The following is a 19,450-nucleotide window of genomic DNA, read 5'->3' as shown; positions in this document are numbered from 1 at the left end:
TAATGAGTGTTTATAGAGCCATGGTACTACAGAAGAAGGGTTAAACTACCAGAAGGGTTATAAAACTGCCCCTGCAAATGCCCACGAGTCTTACGAAAGCCTTGTCAAATATGTGTGCTTGGGCAGCGAAACGTTTAAGAATATGACTCCTAGGTTCAAATTTTTAAGCGTATCAGTCTTCTATTACTGTTTCTCAAGGCTACAGAGAAGATATCCAGGTTTTCATGGTGCAGAAGTCATGTAAAACTGCTGACTCAGGAACATGGAAACTGCTGACTCAAGAACATGGAAACTGGACTCAAGAACATGGAAACTGCTGACTCAAGAACATGGAAACTGGACTCAAGAACATGGAAACTGGACTCAAGAACATGGAAACTGCTGACTCAAGAACATGGAAACTGGACTCAAGAACATGGAAACTGCTGACTCAAGAACATGGAAACTGGACTCAAGAACATGGAAACTGCTGACTCAAGAACATGGAAACTGGACTCAAGAACATGGAAACTGGACTCAAGAACATGGAAACTGGACTCAAGAACATGGAAACTGGACTCAAGAACATGGAAACTGGACTCAAGAACATGGAAACTGGACTCAAGAACATGGAAACTGGACTCAAGAACATGGAAACTACTGACTCAAGAACATGGAAACTGCTGACTCAGGAACATGGAAACTGGACTCAAGAACATGGAAACTGGACTCAAGAACATGGAAACTGGACTCAAGAACATGGAAACTGCTGACTCAAGAACATGGAAACTGGACTCAAGAACATGGAAACTGGACTCAAGAACATGGAAACTGGACTCAAGAACATGGAAACTACTGACTCAAGAACATGGAAACTGGACTCAAGAACATGGAAGCTGGACTCAAGAACATGGAAGCTGGACTCAAGAACATGGAAACTGGACTCAAGAACATGGAAGCTGGACTCAAGAACATGGAAACTGGACTCAAGAACATGGAAGCTGGACTCAAGAACATGGAAACTGGACTCAAGAACATGGAAACTGGACTCAAGAACATGGAAACTGGACTCAAGAACATGGAAACTACTGACTCAAGAACATGGAAACTGGACTCAGGAACATGGAAACTGGACTCAAGAACATGGAAACTACTGACTCAGGAACATGGAAACTACTGACTCAGGAACATGGAAACTGGACTCAAGAACATGGAAACTGGACTCAAGAACATGGAAACTACTGACTCAGGAACATGGAAACTACTGACTCAGGAACATGGAAACTGGACTCAAGAACATGGAAACTGGACTCAAGAACATGGAAACTACTGACTCAGGAACATGGAAACTGCTGACTCAGGAACATGGAAACTGCTGACTCAGGAACTAGGATATAAAAGTAAGTAGCTAATGTCTTCTCAACCACTGAAATTGATGAGGTTATAGTGGAAAAAGACTTATAATCAGGGCCAAGTTTGTATTTAATTGAACAGTATTGTGAGCTGGTGTAGTGCCGTTTGTGTAGGAAGAGGATAGCTAATAATTGTCTTCCTAAGCGTGTGACCTTCCCTTATTAAAGTCAGTCATTAGGAAGGATATTTGATACTATTATGTCGTGAGGTTATTTCGAAGCCTGGCAGCGCGGAGCTTTACCGCTGAGCTACTGGAGCGGTGTGTGTGTGTGACATGAGCTGGGCCAATCAAACACCAACTTCAGCATTTAAGTTATATAGAGTAGGAAAATGGAAGGTCTAGTAGTGGATATATGATGTAGGTATGGTGGGTACTACATTTTAGTATCTATAGTGACCGCCTACCGTAGAAATTCCAGCGCATCAACAGCTGTATCAAGTAATATAAACGTTTCAAACCAATTAAATATCAACTTATGCTATATTTAAATTTCGATAAGAAGGAAAACGGAAGCTGATGATGAAAAGAATAGAGATTAGACACATAGTCCGAAAGTTTTGTGAAGAAGGAAAACGGGGCGTCGAAACAGCTGTATCAGTAAACAATGAACACGTGGGGTTGCCGAGGCTGAGATGCGTCCATACTTATTCGTTTTACAGGCGTATGGAGGGGTGTGGAGGCCTGACACTCACCCCTCTAATACCTGAAACGTTTGTGGTTATGTGTGTCTGGGCGGAATGGAGTGGGATAGAAGTTTAAGCCCTGGAAGAGGCGTTGAAGTGTGACAGACCCGCCCGCCCACGCCCAGCACCTCAGCGACGGGCATGTGAGTGAATATTGCTGTTTTTTTTTTTTTTACTTTCTCCGTCTTCTCTCCTCCTCCTTACCTTCTCCTCTCCTGTATACTTCCCTCCTCATTGCGTGTCTTCTTACATACCTCCTCCTCTTCGCATAACGTGTCCATACCATACTTTTCCCCATTCCTTCTTTCCTTCCTTCATTCACCTTTCTAATTCTGTTTCTTCTTTCCCTCCTCCCTTCTTCCGTTCCTCCTTTTTTCCTTCCTTATAAACCTCCGTTCTTCCTTCCTTCCTCCATTTCTTTCCGCTTTCCATCGTTCCTTCTTTCTTTACTTCCCTTCATTCCTTTATTGCCACGTATTACCGTTGCATCCACGTCTTCCTCCATTCTTCATTCTTTCTCTCCTTCCTATCTCCTTCATTCCATCTTCCAACTCCATCCTTGCTTCCTCCCTTTCCATCTTCCCCTCCTTCCTCTCATTCCTTCTTTACCTCCTCCTCTCCTTCTCCCGTTCCTTCTTTACCTTCGTCCTTTCTTCCTCCTATTCCTTCTTTCCCTCCTTCTCTCCTCATTCCTTCTTTACCTCCTTTCCTTCATTCCATCTTTACCTCCATCTTTTCTTCCTCCCTTTCCATCTTCCCCTCCTTCCTCTCCTCATTCCTTCTTTACCTCCTCTCCTTCTCCCGTTCCTTCTTTACCTCCATCCTTTCTTCCTCCTATTCCTTCTTTCCCTCCTTCTCTCCTCATTCCTTCTTTACCTCCTCCTTTCCTTCATGCCATCTTTACCTCCATCTTTTCTTCCTCCCTTTCCATCTTCCCCTCCTTCCTCTCCTCATTCCTTTTTTATCTCCTCCTTTCCTCTCCCGTTCCTTCTTTACCTCCTTCCTCCTCCTTCACCCTCTCCCTTTCTTCCCAGTATCGTCACATTTCAGATCTGTCTTTTACGACCCTTCACCGCCCACAGAATATCCGTCCCACCTTTCTCCCGACACTCATCCGTTATATACCTGCTCTCTCTCTCTCTCTCTCTCTCTCTCTCTCTCTCTCTCTCTCTCTCTCTCTCTCTCTCTCTCTATTTAGTTGATTTTATACATTTACTCGGCTTTCTTCCTTTTCCTTTCTTTCCTTTCCTTTCTTTCCATACTCATCCTTTTTCCCTTTTAATATTTTCACTAAGTTTGTTTTCGCTTTTTATTTTATTCCAGACCTTATACTCTCTCTCTCTCTCTCTCTCTCTCTCTCTCTCTCTCTCTCTCTCTCTCTCTCTCTCTCTCTCTCTCTCATACCCTCCCTCCCTCCCTCGCTCCCTCCCACTGTCCCTCTCTCTCTCCCTCAGCAAGAGCAGTCTTTTGTATCCGTTCTTTTTTCACACACCTTGTCACGCCTCACACCTTCAATGGGCGGGTATCAGGTGGCTTCATTAAGGGGACTCACCGCGGCCTCACCATTGTTAAGCCTTCGCCCTCCGTGCCCGCGTACTGCTCCTGTGGCGAGGGTGGTTAGGGTGATTTTTTGAAGTTTTTACCTGTTTTATTTTTGTATGCATATATATGTAGGACTGTATACACTTAACCACTATTAACTATGTGTTGGTGAAGGGGAGAGAGTGAGTGAATAAATTAATGGGTGAGTGAGTGAATGAATGAATGAATGATTGAATGGGTTAGTGAGAGAGAGAGAGAGAGAGAGAGAGAGAGAGAGAGAGAGAGAGAGAGAGAGAGAGAGAGAGAGAGAGAGAGAATTAAATTTATCTCTAGTTCATTTTTAGTCTTCTCGTTCACACACACACACACACACACACACACACACACACACACACACACACACACACACACACACACACACACACACACACACACACACACACACACACATAAGGCAACAAAAGGAAACAAGTTTGTATTTTTCTGATAGTTTTTATTATTATTATTATTTATTATTATTATTTATTATTTATTTATTTCGACTACACGTTGATCTACCTATGTCATATACGTGAACCAACCGCTACGTGTGTGTGTGTGTGTGTGTGTGTGTGTGTGTGTGTGTGTGTGTGTGTATACCGCCATATCTGTTCAGTCCCGCCTTACATGTAAACAACTACTCTGTGTGTGTGTGTTTGTGTGTGTGTGTGTGTGTGTGTGTGTGTGCCGTCTTGCCACGCCGCATTTCACATATATAATAAAGAACTGGCACATAATAAAATCTTAGGTAATAATAATAATGATAATAATAATAATAATAATAATAATAATAATAATAATAATAAAAATAATAATAATAATACCATGAGTCCCAGCCTGTCAGTTACCGACTTATTATTATTATTATTATTATGATTATTATATTCATCATTATCATGAAAACTAAGAATACTTTTTTTTTTGTATACCAGTCATTAGAGAGAGAGAGAGAGAGAGACTTCACACCTTAGCAATATCGATTTTTTTTTCTTTTCATGCGAGAGATTGACAGGCACCGAGGTTGATTAACGGAGAGAGAGAGAGAAAGGAAAAGAGATAAGACGAAAGAAGTACCGAGAGAGAGAGAGAGAGAGAGAGAGAGAGAGAGAGAGAGAGAGATTGGCAGGTTGACTCACCGCATCGACACGAAAACAACGACTAATACACCTTTTTGTTTCCAGTTCGATACCCGCTGCCTCATCACACACACACACACACACACACACACACACACACACACACACACACACACACACACACACACACACACACACACACACACACACACACACACACACACATTCTACCTGCCTTCTCCCATCTTACACACACACACACACACACACACACACACACACACACACACACACACACACACACACCGTCTGACACACATTCTTCCCGCCTTCTCCTATCTTACACACACACACACACACACACACACACACACACACACACACACACACACACACACACACACACACACACACAAATTGAACGCGACTTCTGTGTTTTATTCCTGAGCGACTTTCGTCAACTCGTCAAAATCACTTACCGACTTTATGCTTTCTTGGAGAGAGAGAGAGAGAGAGAGAGAGAGAGAGAGAGAAATAAAATAATCTGTTGCATGTTAAATTAAAAAGTTTGCGAAGTTTGTCTATAATTTTATTATTATTATTATTATTATTATTATTATTATTATTATTATTATTATTGTTGCTGTTCTTTTAAGCCGCCATTTGCCAGTGACTCCTTTAATCTTTTTTTCCCTATTTCTTTTACTCCTGTTTCTTAATATTGCCGTCATTTTAATTTTTTTCCTCTTTTCACTCCTTCCTTCTTTTTTTCTTGTCTTCATCAATCCTGTTTTTCTCTCTCTTCTTTATTTTCTCAAGCAGTGTTCTCTCTTCCTCTTTTTCTTCCTCCGGCCAAGTGTTTTCTTCCTTTATTTCTCCAGCATTGTTTCTTCTTTCTCAAGTTTCTTTTCCCTCATTTATTTTCTCTTGTTTTTCTTCTTCCTCCGCATTATCAATTTTTTTTTATTCTCTCGTTTTATTCAATTTCTGTCTCTATATCTCAAACGGTATTCCTTTTATTCCTTCCTTCCCTCTCTCTGTCTTTCTCCTTTCTCTTTCTTTCTTTACCTTTTTCCTCTTTCTTTTCTCTATCCTTTTCTATCTCTAAAGTATTGTTCCTTTCTCTTTATTCCTTCCCCTATTCCTCTATCTCTTTCTCTTATCTCTTTCCCATTCTGTATATCTCCCTATTTCTCTCTCTCTATTTCTCTATCTATATCTATCTCAAGCAGTTTTCTTTTTCCCTTCTTTCCTTCCCATATTCCTCTATCTCTTTCTCTTATCTCTTTCCCATTCTGTATATTTCCCTATTTCTCTCTCTCTTTCTTTATCTCTATCTGTCTCAAGCGGTTTTCCTTTTCCCTTCTTTCCTTCCCCTATTCCTCTACCTCTTTCTCTGATCTCTTTCCCATTCTGTATATTTTCCTATTTCTCTCTCTATTTCTCCATCTCTATCTATCTCAAGCGGTTTTCCTTTTTCCTTCTTTCCTTCCCCTATTCCTCTACGGTTCGGATCCTTGACTTAAGCTGCGATTCCTTACCTACTTCGGCACCTAATTTAGCTCAAGGGTTCTTCGCAAATGCTCAAGGGACGTCCCATTAACTTTACCATTGACTCTAAGCAACGTTCAATCTTCCTATCTATAATGTTTTGCCTCCTTCCTTCCTTCCTTCCCTTCCTATTTGACTCTAAGCAACGTTCAATCTTCCTATCTATAATGTTTTGCCTCCTTCCTTCCTTCCTTCCCTTCCTATTTGACTCTAAGCAACGTTCAATCTTTCAATCTATAATGTTTTGCCTCCTTCCTTCCTTCCTTCCCTTCCTATTTGACTCTAAGCAACGTTCAATCTTTCAATCTATAATGTTTTGCCTCCTTTCCTTCCTTCCCTCCCTTCCTATTTGACTCTAAGCAACGTTCAATCTTCCTATTAATAGTGTTTTGCCTCCTTTCCTTCCTTCCTTCCCTTCCTATTTGACTCTAAGCAACGTTCAATCTTCCTATCAATAGTGTTTTGCCTCCTTCCTTCCTTCCTTCCTTCTTTCCTTCCGTCCTTTCTTCCTTCCTTCCCTGTATTGTCACATTTAGTATTCCTGTTGTTTTTATGTTATTCTATCCCTCTCTTCCTTCTTCCCCTTTTCTCCTTTCTTCCACTGTTCCTTCTTTCTTTATTCCTTTTCCCTCTATGTTTCCTTATCCCTTGTTTTCCTTCCTTTCTTTTCCTTCTACTTTCTTCCGTCGTTCTTTCTTTACCTCCCTCTTTCTTCCTTCTCCTTGCTTTTCCTCCATCGTTCCTTCTTTATCTCCCTTTCTCTCCCTTTCCTTTCCCTCCCTCCCTAGTAACAGAAGTAGCTAGAGGCGTTTTTGCTTTTATGTATTGCTAGCGGGCTTTTTTGTGTCTAATTTTGCGCTTGAGCTGCTTCCTGTACTGTGGCCGAAGCTCCTTAAGGGAAAAAAAAACCGAAAAAAAAAAAAACGTAAAGCCCGCCAAATTCTGCTGGTCCCGTAAAAATGAAAGATCGTTCAAGTGGCTTCCGTTCGTGTTGGTAAAAGTGGCGTCATTTCTATATAGGGGTGTTTTTATTCGTAATTTTGACGGCCCAGTCCTGTAACGTACGTGACTTTTCCTACAGTGTTGTTATCTTAGTGTTTCTTGTGTTTAGTTTGGCGGCAATGTTCTAGTGTTGCTTCAAGTGGCTTTCCTTCAGTGTTGGTATGGCTGTGTTACATAAGCTGTAGTATTGTTTCTTATAAATAGAGTTTGACGGCTCATTCCTGTAGCAAAAGTAGCTTTCCCTCAGTGTTTAATATCTATAGTAGTGTTTCTTATACATGGTTTGGCGGCTCATTCCTGCAACACAATGTTCTAGTTTTGCTCAAAGTGACATTCCCCTAGTGTTGGTATAGACGGTGTTTGATATCTCTCTAATATTGTTTGTTATATATAGTTCAACGGCTCATTCCTGTAACACAAGCGCGGCAATGTTCTAGTGTTGCTTTAAGTGGCTTCCCCTTGTGTTATCGGCGGTGTTAGTATCCCTATCGTAGTGTTTCTTATACATAGTTTGGCGGCAGCGTTCAATGTTGTTCCTTCGGCTCGCTACGTCCCTGGCCGCCCCGTTAGTGGAGGTAGGCGTCGTTGGGGCCCAGCTGCACGGGGGACGGACGCTGCTGCTGCTGCTGCTGCTGCTGCTGGGCCGCGGCCCGCTGGCGCATCAGCTGGCCGATCATGTCCATCTGGGGGGAGGAGAGGGAAGGGTTATACTGGGAGAGAAAGATAAGCAGGTAGATTAATAGAGATGGATAATTAAATACATGTAGATAAATGCATACAGATAGATAGACAGATAGGTTGAGTGATAAGTAGATAGACAGATAGAGATATAGAGAGAGATAGAGAGCATATAGATATATCACATACATCAACAAGCAAACAAAAACAAACAAAAGAATGGAAAACAAACAAACAAAAAAAGGAAAAAATGGAAAAGATAAGTACGGTGTGAGTGAGTGTGTGAGTGCGTGAATGAATTAATAAATGAATGAAAGAGATGTAGGAATTATCTTGTCCTTTTCCTTCATTTCCCCCTTCCCTTCCCATCCCTTCCCTTCCCTTCCCTTCCTTTCCCTTCCCTTCCCTTCCCACACACTAACAACACACACATTGCATTAAACATAGGTATCAAATGTCAGTTTGTCTGCACGTCCTTTCCCTTCCCTTCCTCACCCTACCTCTTCTTCCCTTCCCGCACATACCGCTCCGGTAGCTCAGTGGTAAAGCTCTGCGCTGCCAGGCTTCACGGCCTGACAGGCGGAGGTTCGAGCCCCGCTCAGGCCGAGATTTTTCCGCTAACAAGGAGTGGTTACTGTCCCCCCTTGAGCAAAAAGGATGGGGTGTGCGGTGTGCGAAGGTCCTGCCAGTACCCAGAGATCGACTATTGAGTCTTGCTTTAATAGGGAGGGTAGCTACTTGCTGGTGATGACGAGTCCAACTCGTGATCACGCCGTGGTGAATTACACACGCAGCGACAGAGTCCCCCCCTCCCCCCCAATCACTTTAGCAGCATGCATAAGTAACACTAATGAATGGGATTAAGAAAACATGGCGAGGCCTCGTTAGCGGCGGCGAGTGGCTGAGAGACTGAGCGTGGCATTGCATTATAAAGCGTGACTCAGGGAAACGTTTCTGGCGCCGAAGTTAAATGGTTTGTAAACGTTTGCTGACGGGGTAGTGTGGGAAGGACGAACGTTAGGAGGAGGAAGAATAGGAGGAAGAAGAGGAAGAGAAGGTTGGGGAAATAGATGAAGAAGAGGAAAAGTGAGGAAGAAAAGCAGAAAAAAGAGGGAAAAACAAAATTGTGAAATGGATAATGAGAATTGGAGATAGGCTAAAAAGAAAGGAATAGAAAGGTGGGAGAGAAAAATGAGATAAGAGAAAAGGAAAAGAAGATCAGGGAGATAAGATTATAGAAAAAGGAGGAGGGAAAAAGAGAAAAGGTGATAAGGTGGAGGAAAGACGGAAAATGGAGATAAAAATAGGATTGGAGGAAACAGAAAAGAAAGGAAATTAGGAAAAGAAGATAGAGAGAGGGAAAGAATGTTGTGTTATGGGGTTAAATGTAAGCCAATGAACACACACACACACACACACACACACACACACTCACAGACACACACCAGTCTATGAAAAAAATATTCTTTCATTTCATTCAATATTTAACTTTTCATATCTGTGTGTGTGTGTGTGTGTGTGTGTGTGTGTGTGTGTCGTTTTGTCCTTATATTCCTTACTTTTCTTCCCAAATCTATCCCCCCTTTTCTCTCTCTCCCTCTCTATCTATCTATCTATCTATCTATCTATCTAACACATACAAAAATATAATATAAATAAAAAAAATATAGAAATGAAAATTGATATATATATATATATTAGATGAGAGAGAGAGAGAGAGAGAGAGAGAGAGAGAGAGAGAGAGAGAGAGAGAGAGAGAGAGAGAGAGAGAGAGAGAGAGAGAAGGGGAGAGAACTGTTTTATTGTTAGGGCAGACTTCGCTTTTGAATATTATGAAACGTTCAATTAGTTTGTGCCCTGGGCGGCGACTCCTTAAAGAGCAGAGGCCGGGGTAGAGGAGAGAGAGAGAGAGAGAGAGAGAGAGAGAGAGAGAGAGAGAGAGAGAGAGAGAGAGAGAGAGAGAAGAGAGGAGAGGGAAGGAGGAAAAGATATAGAGAGAGCGTTTGAGATATATAACTACGCATGGATAGATAGATATAGATAGATATGCTGTTAGAGAGAGAGAGAGAGAGAGAGAGAGAGAGAGAGAGAGAGAGAGAGAGAGAGAGAGAGAGAGAGAGAGAGAGAGAGAAGAAAATAAGTCGGTTGTTCAGCCAGTCAGTCAGTCAGTCAGTCAGTCAATTAGTCAGTCAAGCTTCCTGTTGCCTACTCTTCCGTGTTTACAGTTTTTCTTCCACCTCCACCAACAACACCACAACCTCCTCCTCCTCCTCCTCCTCCTCCTTTATCTTCCTGTATTTCTTCTTTTCCTCCTCGGCACATGGTCGTGTCTTCCTCAAATTGCCCTTATATGTGTTCTCCTCCTACTCCTCCTCCACTTGTCCCTCTCTCCTCCTCCTCCTCTACCTGTCTTTCCCTTCATCCCTCTCCCCCTCCCTCCGCGTGTGTGTGTGTGTGTGTGTGTGTGTGTGTGTCGGTAGCGAAGGTTAAGTAGCAAGAGAGGAAATTAGAGGCTCCTAGCTGTCCTCTTTCTCCTTGTTAAGTGGTTAATTTGGGTGTTAGCTCCGCGACGCGTCACTCCGCTCTGCTTTATGTGCTAATACGAGAGGGAGGGAGAGAGAAGGAGGGGAGGGAAGCAGGAAGGGAGGAAGAGAAGGGGGTGGGGGGGTAAGAAGAGAGGGAAGGGGAGGGAAAGAGAGGAAAGAGGAGGGGAGATGGAGGAAGAAGAAGAGGAAGAAAGGGGGGAAGAGGGAAGGAGGGGAGAGAGAAAGGGGGAAAGAAAAGGAAGGAGGGAAGAATTGGGGTGTGGAGAGGGAGAGAGGGGGGGGTGTAAGGGGAGGGAGGGAGGGAAAGAGCAGGAGGGGAGAGGAGGAAGAGAAAGGGGGAAAGAGAAAGGAGGGGGGGTAAGAAGAGAGGGTAGAGTGAGATAGAAATGGGAGGAGGGGAGGGAAAAAGAGGAAAGGAAAGGGGAGAGGGAGGAGGAAAAAGAGGAAGAAAGAGAGAAAGAAGGAAGGAAGGAAGAGAGAAAGGGGGGGGGGTAAGAAGAGAGGGTAGAATGAGATAGAAATGGGGGGAAGGGGAGGAAAAGAGAGGAAAGAAGAGGGGAAAATGAGGAGGAAGAACAGGAAGAAAGAGAGAAAGAGGGAGGGAAGGGAGAGAGAAAGGGGGAAATAGAAGGAAGGAGGGAAGAAAAGGGATGTGGAGAGGGACAGATGGGAGAGAGAGAGAGAGAGAGGGGGGGGTAAGGGGAGAGAGAGGGAGGGACAAGGAAAAGTAATAAATAACGTACATCAATATATGAAAACAGATATTAGAAAGGAATAAAGATAGATAGATAGATAGATAGATAGAGAGAGAGAGAGAGAGAGAGAGAGAGAGAGAGAGAGAGAGAGAGAGAGAGAGAGAGAGAGGATCTACGTAAGTGAGGAATTGCTTAGTTACCCAGAATTACAGGAGACACGTGCGAGAGAGAGAGAGAGAGAGAGAGAGAGAGAGAGAGAGAGAGAGAGAGAGAGAGAGAGAGAGAGAGAGAGAGAGAGAGAGAGAGAGAGATGAAGAAAGATAGGCAATACAAACCCGCTGAACCAAACTAGAAAGTCTTGCCTAGGTAATTGAGAGAGAGAGAGAGAGAGAGAGAGAGAGAGAGAGAGAGAGAGAGAGAGAGAGAGAGAGAGAGAGAGAGAGAGAGAGAGAGAGAGAGAGAGAGAGAGAGAGAGAGAACATACACATTTACACTCGGCTTCATAATAAATACACTCTGACCCTCAAACCCGATCATCGCCTTTTCCTTTTACTTGGTTTCGTTTTACTCGTTTCCCTTTCAGTGATTTTCTTTCCCCCTCCGGAGCCGCCTTGCCTCTCCCGCCGCGCCCAGGTGAAAGAAACACCACTTCCAGGATACGTTAATGAATGCGTTATATATATTTATTTACACACAAGCGAGGCAGCTCAAGGGCATAGCACACACACACACACACACACACACACACACACACACACACAAGCCCGAAAGCAATTTACATCTGGCGTCTCTCTTTTCCTTACCGAATCTAGTTACATGTGTGTGTGTGTGTGTGTGTGTGTGTGTGTGTGTGTGTGTGTGTGTGTGTGTGTGTGTGCAAGGTGCTATGCGTTATTTGCTTGGAGGTTATTCATGTATCTTTTTTTCTTTGGCCTTAGTTTCCGTCTGCCCTTTTTTTATTTCATGTTCCGCCTATGGCTGGGGCAGGCTTTCTCGGTGGGGCCTGGTGGTCGGCCCCAGCCTGTTGTGGCGTAGGAAAATGTTTATAGTGGCGCCATCTTGCTTGGCTCATGCTGCCCCTCGGAGCTCATCTTTGATCCTCTTTTAGAGATAATATAGAGTTGATAGGTGGTCTTCAGGACAGCATGTGGGTAGTCTTAGGCCACTCGCGGTGACTGAAAAATTGCCAGCTTGTTTGTCGCGGCGGGCGGGACGCGAACCTACGTCTTCTTGAACGCCTCGCCCGCACGCTGACCACTCAGCCGCTGCCTCCCCATGTCGTAAGAGTACACAGACCACTACGCTGATTACAAAGGTGCATGGGAGTGATTAGTCTCCCTTCTGTACCTATGTTAATCGCGCCCCGGTTATGTGTGTTTGTTTAGCCTTCGTGTCTGTGTCCCTGGCCGTAAGAAAAATGGTATACAGATAACTGCGCCAACGACAAAGGTGCAAGGCATAAATTAGTGCCCCATTGTGTACCTGTATGTTAAGCGCCCGTAAATAAATTGTCCGCCATCACTGCAGGAATATTTTATCGTGTATTTCGTAACGGTGAGGTGTTAGTCTTTTACTCTTCACTCTGTTTCTATTTTCTGTTGGTCTTTATTATTTATTATGTTTTCTATTTTCTTCCCCCTTGATTCCATTAGTGCGTTTAAATAGATTAATGCGCAGGATGGGAGGTTTGAGTGTGTGTGTGGGTGTGGGTGTGGGTGTGTGGGTGGGTGGGTCTGTCTGTCTGTCTGTCTGTGTCCGTTTCATTCCGTCTGTCCACTCGCGAACGTAGATGTGGCACCTACGCATTGTTAGTTCGTGATTGCGTGAAGATCAACTTTATATTTTCAGTGATATATTTGAATGTTCGTGTATACAAAAAATACTTTAATCTTTTTATATGGACCGCAAACGTACCGATTTGTATCGATAATCTATATACCATATAAGTACACGAAAGAACAATTTGTATATCAAGCAGTATAGTCTGATCATACTCGAACGATTCCTGGCCTTTCAGATACCCATATTTCATCTCATTCAGGTACATAAAGTGACATCCAACTCTGCAAGTGTTTATTCATAAGGAATTTTGATGTGTTGCATGTAAACAGCATCGGTAGCCTAATATTCTAAATAGCCTAGCCTCGCATTCAACAGTTATTATTTACTATTTCATGTTATTTCGATTAATAATCATTATTTGTATGCAGTAAATTATTAAGATACCCTTTACATGCGTTTGAAGAGCCAGATGTCTTTTAATATACCTGAAATGAGCTATCAGTCAATGAATTAAAAAAAAAAAAACATGGATCTTTCGAGCATGATGCGACTATATTATTTGATATAAGTTTGTCTTTTCCTGTGCTTGTATGTTAGATTATCGATGCAAATGACTGAATTGTCTTTTGCACACATAAATATTCAAATATAGTATTGAAAAACAAGATTGAATGTCTATCACAACAGTTGATTTTCACGTATTCACGAACTAGAAATGCTCAGGTGCCACAGCCATTAAAATTCCCGCTTTGTTGGTGGACAGACGGAATGAAACGGACTATACTACTACTACTACTACTACTACTACTACTACTACTACTACTACTACTATTACTACTACTACTACTACTATTACTACTACTATTACTACTACTACTACTACTACTACTACTACTACTACTACTACTACTACTACTACTACTACTACTACTACTACTACTACTACAACTACAACTACTACTACTACTACTACTACTACCACCACCACCACCACTACTACTTCTACTACTATTACTACCACCTCTACTAAAATTACATAACCCGGGTAAAAATAGATTATGCATACGTATGATATCTGGGAATACATGTGTGTGTGTGTGTGTGTGTGTGTGTGTGTGTGTGTGTGTGTGTGTGTGTGTGTGTGTGTGTGTGTGTGTGTGTGTGTGTGTGTGTGTGTGTGTGTCATCCATTACTTCTTAATCATTGGGTGTCATCCATAATTTAAAAGGGTACATGCGAAGGTATTTATAATGGATGATCAGTAGGTGTGTGTGTGTGTGTGTGAGAGAGAGAGAGAGAGAGAGAGAGAGAGAGAGAGAGAGAGAGAGAGAGAGAGAGAGAGGATAATGATGAAACTGACTTGTACGGAATAAAAAAAAAACGAAAATAATGAAGAAAATATGAATGATAAAAACAAGGAAGAAAAGAAAAGGATAAAAAAGAAAATAGAAGACACAAAACTACGAGAAAATATTATGGTGAGTTTTATTGCTAACGCTCATTGCGGAAGATGAATGCTAAGAAAGAAAAGGAAGAAGAAGAAAAAAGATAATAATAGGAAGACGAAGACCAAAGAAGAGGAAGAGGAGGAGGAGGAGGAACGATAATGGAAGAAGAAGAGAGACAGAGGATAAATAAAAAAATAGAGGCGGAGGAAAAAGAAGAAAATAAGTGTTTAGTGCGATGATGAAAGAATATCAGGAACAAGAATATGAAGAATTAAAAAAAGGAAAATAAACGGGTAGAAGAAGAAGAAGAAGAAGAAAAAGAAGAAGAAAAATAAGTGTTCAGTGCGATGATGAAAGAATAACAGGAACAAGAATATGAAGAATTAAAAAAGGAAAAGGAAATGGTAGAAGAAGAAGAAGAAATAGAAGAAGAAGAAGAAATAGAAGAAGAAGAAGAAATAGAAGAAGAAGAAGAAGAAGAAGAAGAAGAAGAAGAAGAAGAAGAATAGACCAAAAATATTCCCTATGATAACCGAAGAAGACGAGAAATCACAAGAACATCACAACATCGCCTTCAGTCACCGCCCCAACATCTCGTCGTCAGCCCACTCACCAGGTTCCTGACGCCGGCCATGGTGCGGGGGTTGGCCATGGCGACATCCTCCATGGCTAGTTGCTCCTCGGCGTCCCTTAGCTGGGTGGCGGAGGGGTAGAGGTCCTCCACAGGCTCCAGGGCGCCGTACTGCTCGTCGGCCCGCTTGCCGTGCGCGCCGAAGCAGGAGTGGCCGAACTGCGAGCACTTGCCTGGAACATAAGGGAAGGGAACCGCTGAAGGGAGGATGATAAAGGCAAAGATGAGGGCATACACTATAGCTGCGCGTGACCTCGGTGCTCATCTCCGTCGCACTGGCCCTTGAAACAGAAGATGAGAAATTAAGATGAGGAATGACATAACTGCTAAGATTCCTGGAACACACGGGAAGGGAGCCACTGAAGGGAGGTTGTGTGGGGGTATTTAGCAAAGTATTCTGTGTGATAATGGAAGAGGAGGAAAAGAAAGTCAAGAAAATAAGATGAGGAGGAAGAAGAAAAGACTGCTTTAGGTGAAGTAGATGAATTGAAGATGAAAATTAGAAGAGAAGGAAGAAGAAAAGATTAAACAAATTATTCTATATAGTGATAAAAGAAGAGGAACAGAAAATACAATAACAACAATGAGGAGAAGGAGGAAGAGGAGGAGGAGGAAGAATAAAAAGACAAACCATTTAAGAAAAAGGTAGCTTCTGAAGGTATATTGTGTGCGTTTGTTACTACTTGTACTTCTACTACTACTACTACTACTACTTCTACCTCCACCACTACCACCACCACTACTACAGAAATACAAACAATATGAAGATACAAAGGAAGGAGATGATAGGAAACGCATGTAGCAAGACAATGAATACAACGAAAATAGGTATCGACAAGATCTTTACGGCCCTACAACAAGCCTACATGACGGTCTGATTACACACACACACACACACACACACACACACACACACACACACACACACACACACACACACAGATAGGTATATGCATAGTCAACTTCTGGTTCTTTTTTTGTGTGCGTGGGGGGAAACGATGTAGTAGTAGTAGTAGTAGTGGTAGTTGTAGTAGTAGCAGTAGTAGTAGTAGTAGTAGTAGTGGTGGTAGTAAGGGTGGTGCTGGTGATGATGGTTGTAGTAGTAGTAGTAGTAGTAGTTAGTAATTGCTGTCGACGTGGCTTTCAATAAACAGTTTTGTAGCCTCAATTACGGATGCAAATGCCCAGACTTACTGTGAAAGGATTATTGGGACGTATTATTACGGGTATTATTATCATTATTATTATTATTATTATTATTATTATTATTATTATTATTATTATTATTACTATTACTATTATTTTTATTGTGTGTGTGTGTGTGTGTGTGTGTGTGTGTGTGTTTCGTCACCTACATCATTGAGTGGCTTCGGTATTCAATCAAAAGTTTATGTATGTGTGTATGTATGTATGTATGTATGTATGTATGTACGTATGTATATATTAAGGGCTGTAGAGAAGTTCCGTTTCTGATCCAAAGTTTGAGGGTGTTGGATTAGCTTATTGTTAATTATGGAGACCATTGAACTGAACGACCAAAGTTTTTTATTTATTTATTTATTTATTAATTTATTTATTTTTTCGAGGCGATGTGTGAAATTTACATACGTAACCTGAGGCTGATTATTATTATTATTATTATTATTATTATTATTATTATTATTATTATTAGTAGTAGTAGTAGTAGTAGTAGTATTACTGTTATTATTATTATTATTGTTATTATTATTATTTTCATTATTATTTCGTATTATTATTGTTGTTGATATTTTTCTACTACTACTACTACTACTACTACTACTACTACTACTACTACTACTACTATTGTCATGTTTTTCTTTCTTTATCTATCTATTAATCTGCTTTTTTAGCTTATATATCTATCTCTGTTTCTTACAATCTATCTACCTATCAATCTATTTATCAGTCTATCTACCTATCAATCTATTTATCAATCTATCTATCTATCTACGGTATATCTATTTTTGCCAATCCAATCTATCTTTCTCAAGTTTTTTATCTATTAATCAATCTATGACAATCTGTTTAACTGTCTTGGGATACAACATTTTTCTCTTTATTTCTTTTTTTTTTCTTTTTTTTCCATTTTTCCTTTCTTTCCTTTAATTCTTTTCTTTTTTCTTTCTTTCTTTCTTTATTTATTTCCTTCCTTCCTTCCTTCCTTCTCTCTCTCTCTCTCTCTCTCTCTCTCTCTCTCTCTCTCACACACACACACACACACACACAACCCCCCCACACACACACACAACCCCCCCCACACACACACAACCCCCCCCCCCACACACACACACACAACCCCCCCCCGCACACACACACACAACCCCCCCCCCCCCACACACACACACACATGCAGCCCCCCCCCCACACACACACACACATTACTATTCCTCTTAAATTCGTCCCTTCATTACCTTGCTCAGTGTTATGTCCGTCGCCCTTCTCTTTAACGAATTCCCTCAACCATCAATTCGTTCTAGTTTATTATAACGAACATTTAAAGCGAATTAGCGCCGTGGATAACACTCGTGAATGTTAAGTAAGGAGAGAGAGAGAGAGAGAGAGAGAGAGAGAGAGAGAGAGAGAGAGAGAGAGAGAGAGAGAGAGTTTTGCTTCCATTCTTTTTGTACGTGTTTTTGTTATCGTTTTCTTTCTTCTTTTTTTGTTTTTCTTCCAATAATCTTCTTTTCCTCCTTTTCTACTTCCTCTTCTCCTCCTTCTTCCTTTTCTCCTTTCCTCTCTTCCTTCGACCTTCCTTTCCCTTATGTTCTCTCTTTCTCTTCCTCTTCCCTTCCTCTCCCTTTTCTCTTCTCGCTATTCCTTTTCTTTCTCCTCTTCTTTCCCTTCCTATTCCTTGTTCGTTTTCCCTCTCCCCCTTTTCCCTTTCCCTTTACTTTCTCTTCTTCTTCTTCCCCTTTCTTTGCCTCTTCCTTTAATCCTTCCTTCCCTTATCGTTTCCTTCCCTTCCCTTTCCCTTTCTTCCCCTTCTCTACCCCTTCTCTTTCTCTTCTATTCACTTTACATAGATCGTCGCCTGCCTCGTGTCCTGATAACATCTGTGTGTGTGTGTGTGTGTGTGTGTGTGTGTGTGTGTGTGTGTGTGTGTGTGTATGTAATGACTCTACTCTGGCTTGTAATATTTGGGATTCTATTTTGTACTGTGTGTGTGTGTGTGTGTGTGTGTGTGAGAGAGAGAGAGAGAGAGAGAGAGAGAGAGAGAGAGAGAGAGAGAGAGAGAGAGAGAGAGAGAGAGAGAGAGAGAGAGAGAGAGAGAGAGAGAGAGAGAATGTTCAACGATTCTAGGATACGATTTTGAGCTACTGTTATGTACTGTGTGTGTGTGTGTGTGTGTGTGTGTGTGTGTGTGTGTGTGTAGTGGCCCTCCACCAGGTAATGACACGCGTGCTGGCCGGGCAATTAGAGACCAGGTGTAGAGAGAGGCGGAAGTGGCGTGACCAGGTAACACTTGATGACCTCACCTGAGAGAGAGAGAGAGAGAGAGAGAGAGAGAGAGAGAGAGAGTAGTGTTTAGTTGTTGTTGAGCGATAATGATTGCTTAGAAGATACTGATGGAGACTGAACACGCGAGGAGGAGGAGGAGGAGGAGGAGAAGGAGGAAGAGGAGGAGGAGGAGGAGGAGGAGGAGGAGGAAAGTAAAAGTAAAAAGGATATAAGATTAAGAATAAGAGTAATGATCGAGGAAGTGGAGGAGAAGAAGGAAGAGGTGGTGGAGGAAGAGGAAGAGGAGGAGGAGGAGAAGGAGGAGGAGGAGGAGGAGGAGGAGGAGGAGGAGGGAAGAAAAAGTAAAAGTAAAAAAGATAGAGTAAGAAAACGCGAAGAAAATATAGCAAAAAAAAGAAAAAGGGAGAAGAGGAGGAGGAGGAGGAGAAGGAGGAGGAGGAGGAGGAGGAGGAGGAGGAGAAATAAATGTAAAATGTAAAATAATATGAATAAACAGGAAGGGAAAGAGGGGAAAAAAATTACAAGAAAATAATGGAAAGGGAAGAGGAAGAGAAACTCGAAGAGGAGGAGGGGAAGGCACATATATAGATAGATAGATAGATAGATAGATAGATAGATAGATAGATTCAATACCCAAAACAAGATAAAGAAATACATAGAACGAGAAAAAAGGAAAAAGAGGAAAAGAGAGGAGACAAAAAGTAAATATGAAGAGAGAGAGAGAGAGAGAGAGAGAGAGAGAGAGAGAGAGAGAGAGAGAGAGAGAGAGAGAGAGAGAGAGAGAGATAAAGTAGATGAGAGAGAGTAGAAGGGATGGAGGTTGGGAGGGAGGGAAAGAAGGAAGATTAGGAGGGAGGGGAGAGGGAGGAGGGTAGGAGGAGGAGGAGGAGGAGGGAAGAAGATA

General features: G+C 42.0%; 1 protein-coding gene and 1 pseudogene across 1 annotated transcript in view; one reads left to right on the top strand and one right to left on the bottom strand.

Annotated features, from left to right (window-relative positions):
• The first annotated feature begins 847 nt into the window (after positions 1-847).
• LOC127000942 (uncharacterized) lies at positions 848-1,224 on the top strand (annotated as a pseudogene).
• Positions 1,225-6,828: 5,604 nt separating this feature from the next.
• The window catches only part of LOC127000494 (neuropeptide CCHamide-1-like), a 61,522-nt gene continuing 48,900 nt past the window's right edge, over positions 6,829-19,450 (bottom strand). Inside the window, exons 2-3 of the mRNA XM_050864221.1 lie at positions 15,049-15,239; positions 6,829-7,969 (exon numbers count right to left, since the gene is read on the bottom strand). Of these exons, the coding sequence (XP_050720178.1) occupies positions 7,853-7,969; positions 15,049-15,239 (308 nt within the window). The 3' untranslated portion in view covers positions 6,829-7,852. The remainder of the gene's footprint in view (positions 7,970-15,048; positions 15,240-19,450) is intronic.

This window comes from Eriocheir sinensis, chromosome 19, assembly GCF_024679095.1.
Source record: "Eriocheir sinensis breed Jianghai 21 chromosome 19, ASM2467909v1, whole genome shotgun sequence".
Classification (NCBI taxonomy): Eukaryota; Metazoa; Arthropoda; class Malacostraca; order Decapoda; family Varunidae; genus Eriocheir; species Eriocheir sinensis.
This window is presented reverse-complemented; position numbering and strand designations above follow the sequence as displayed.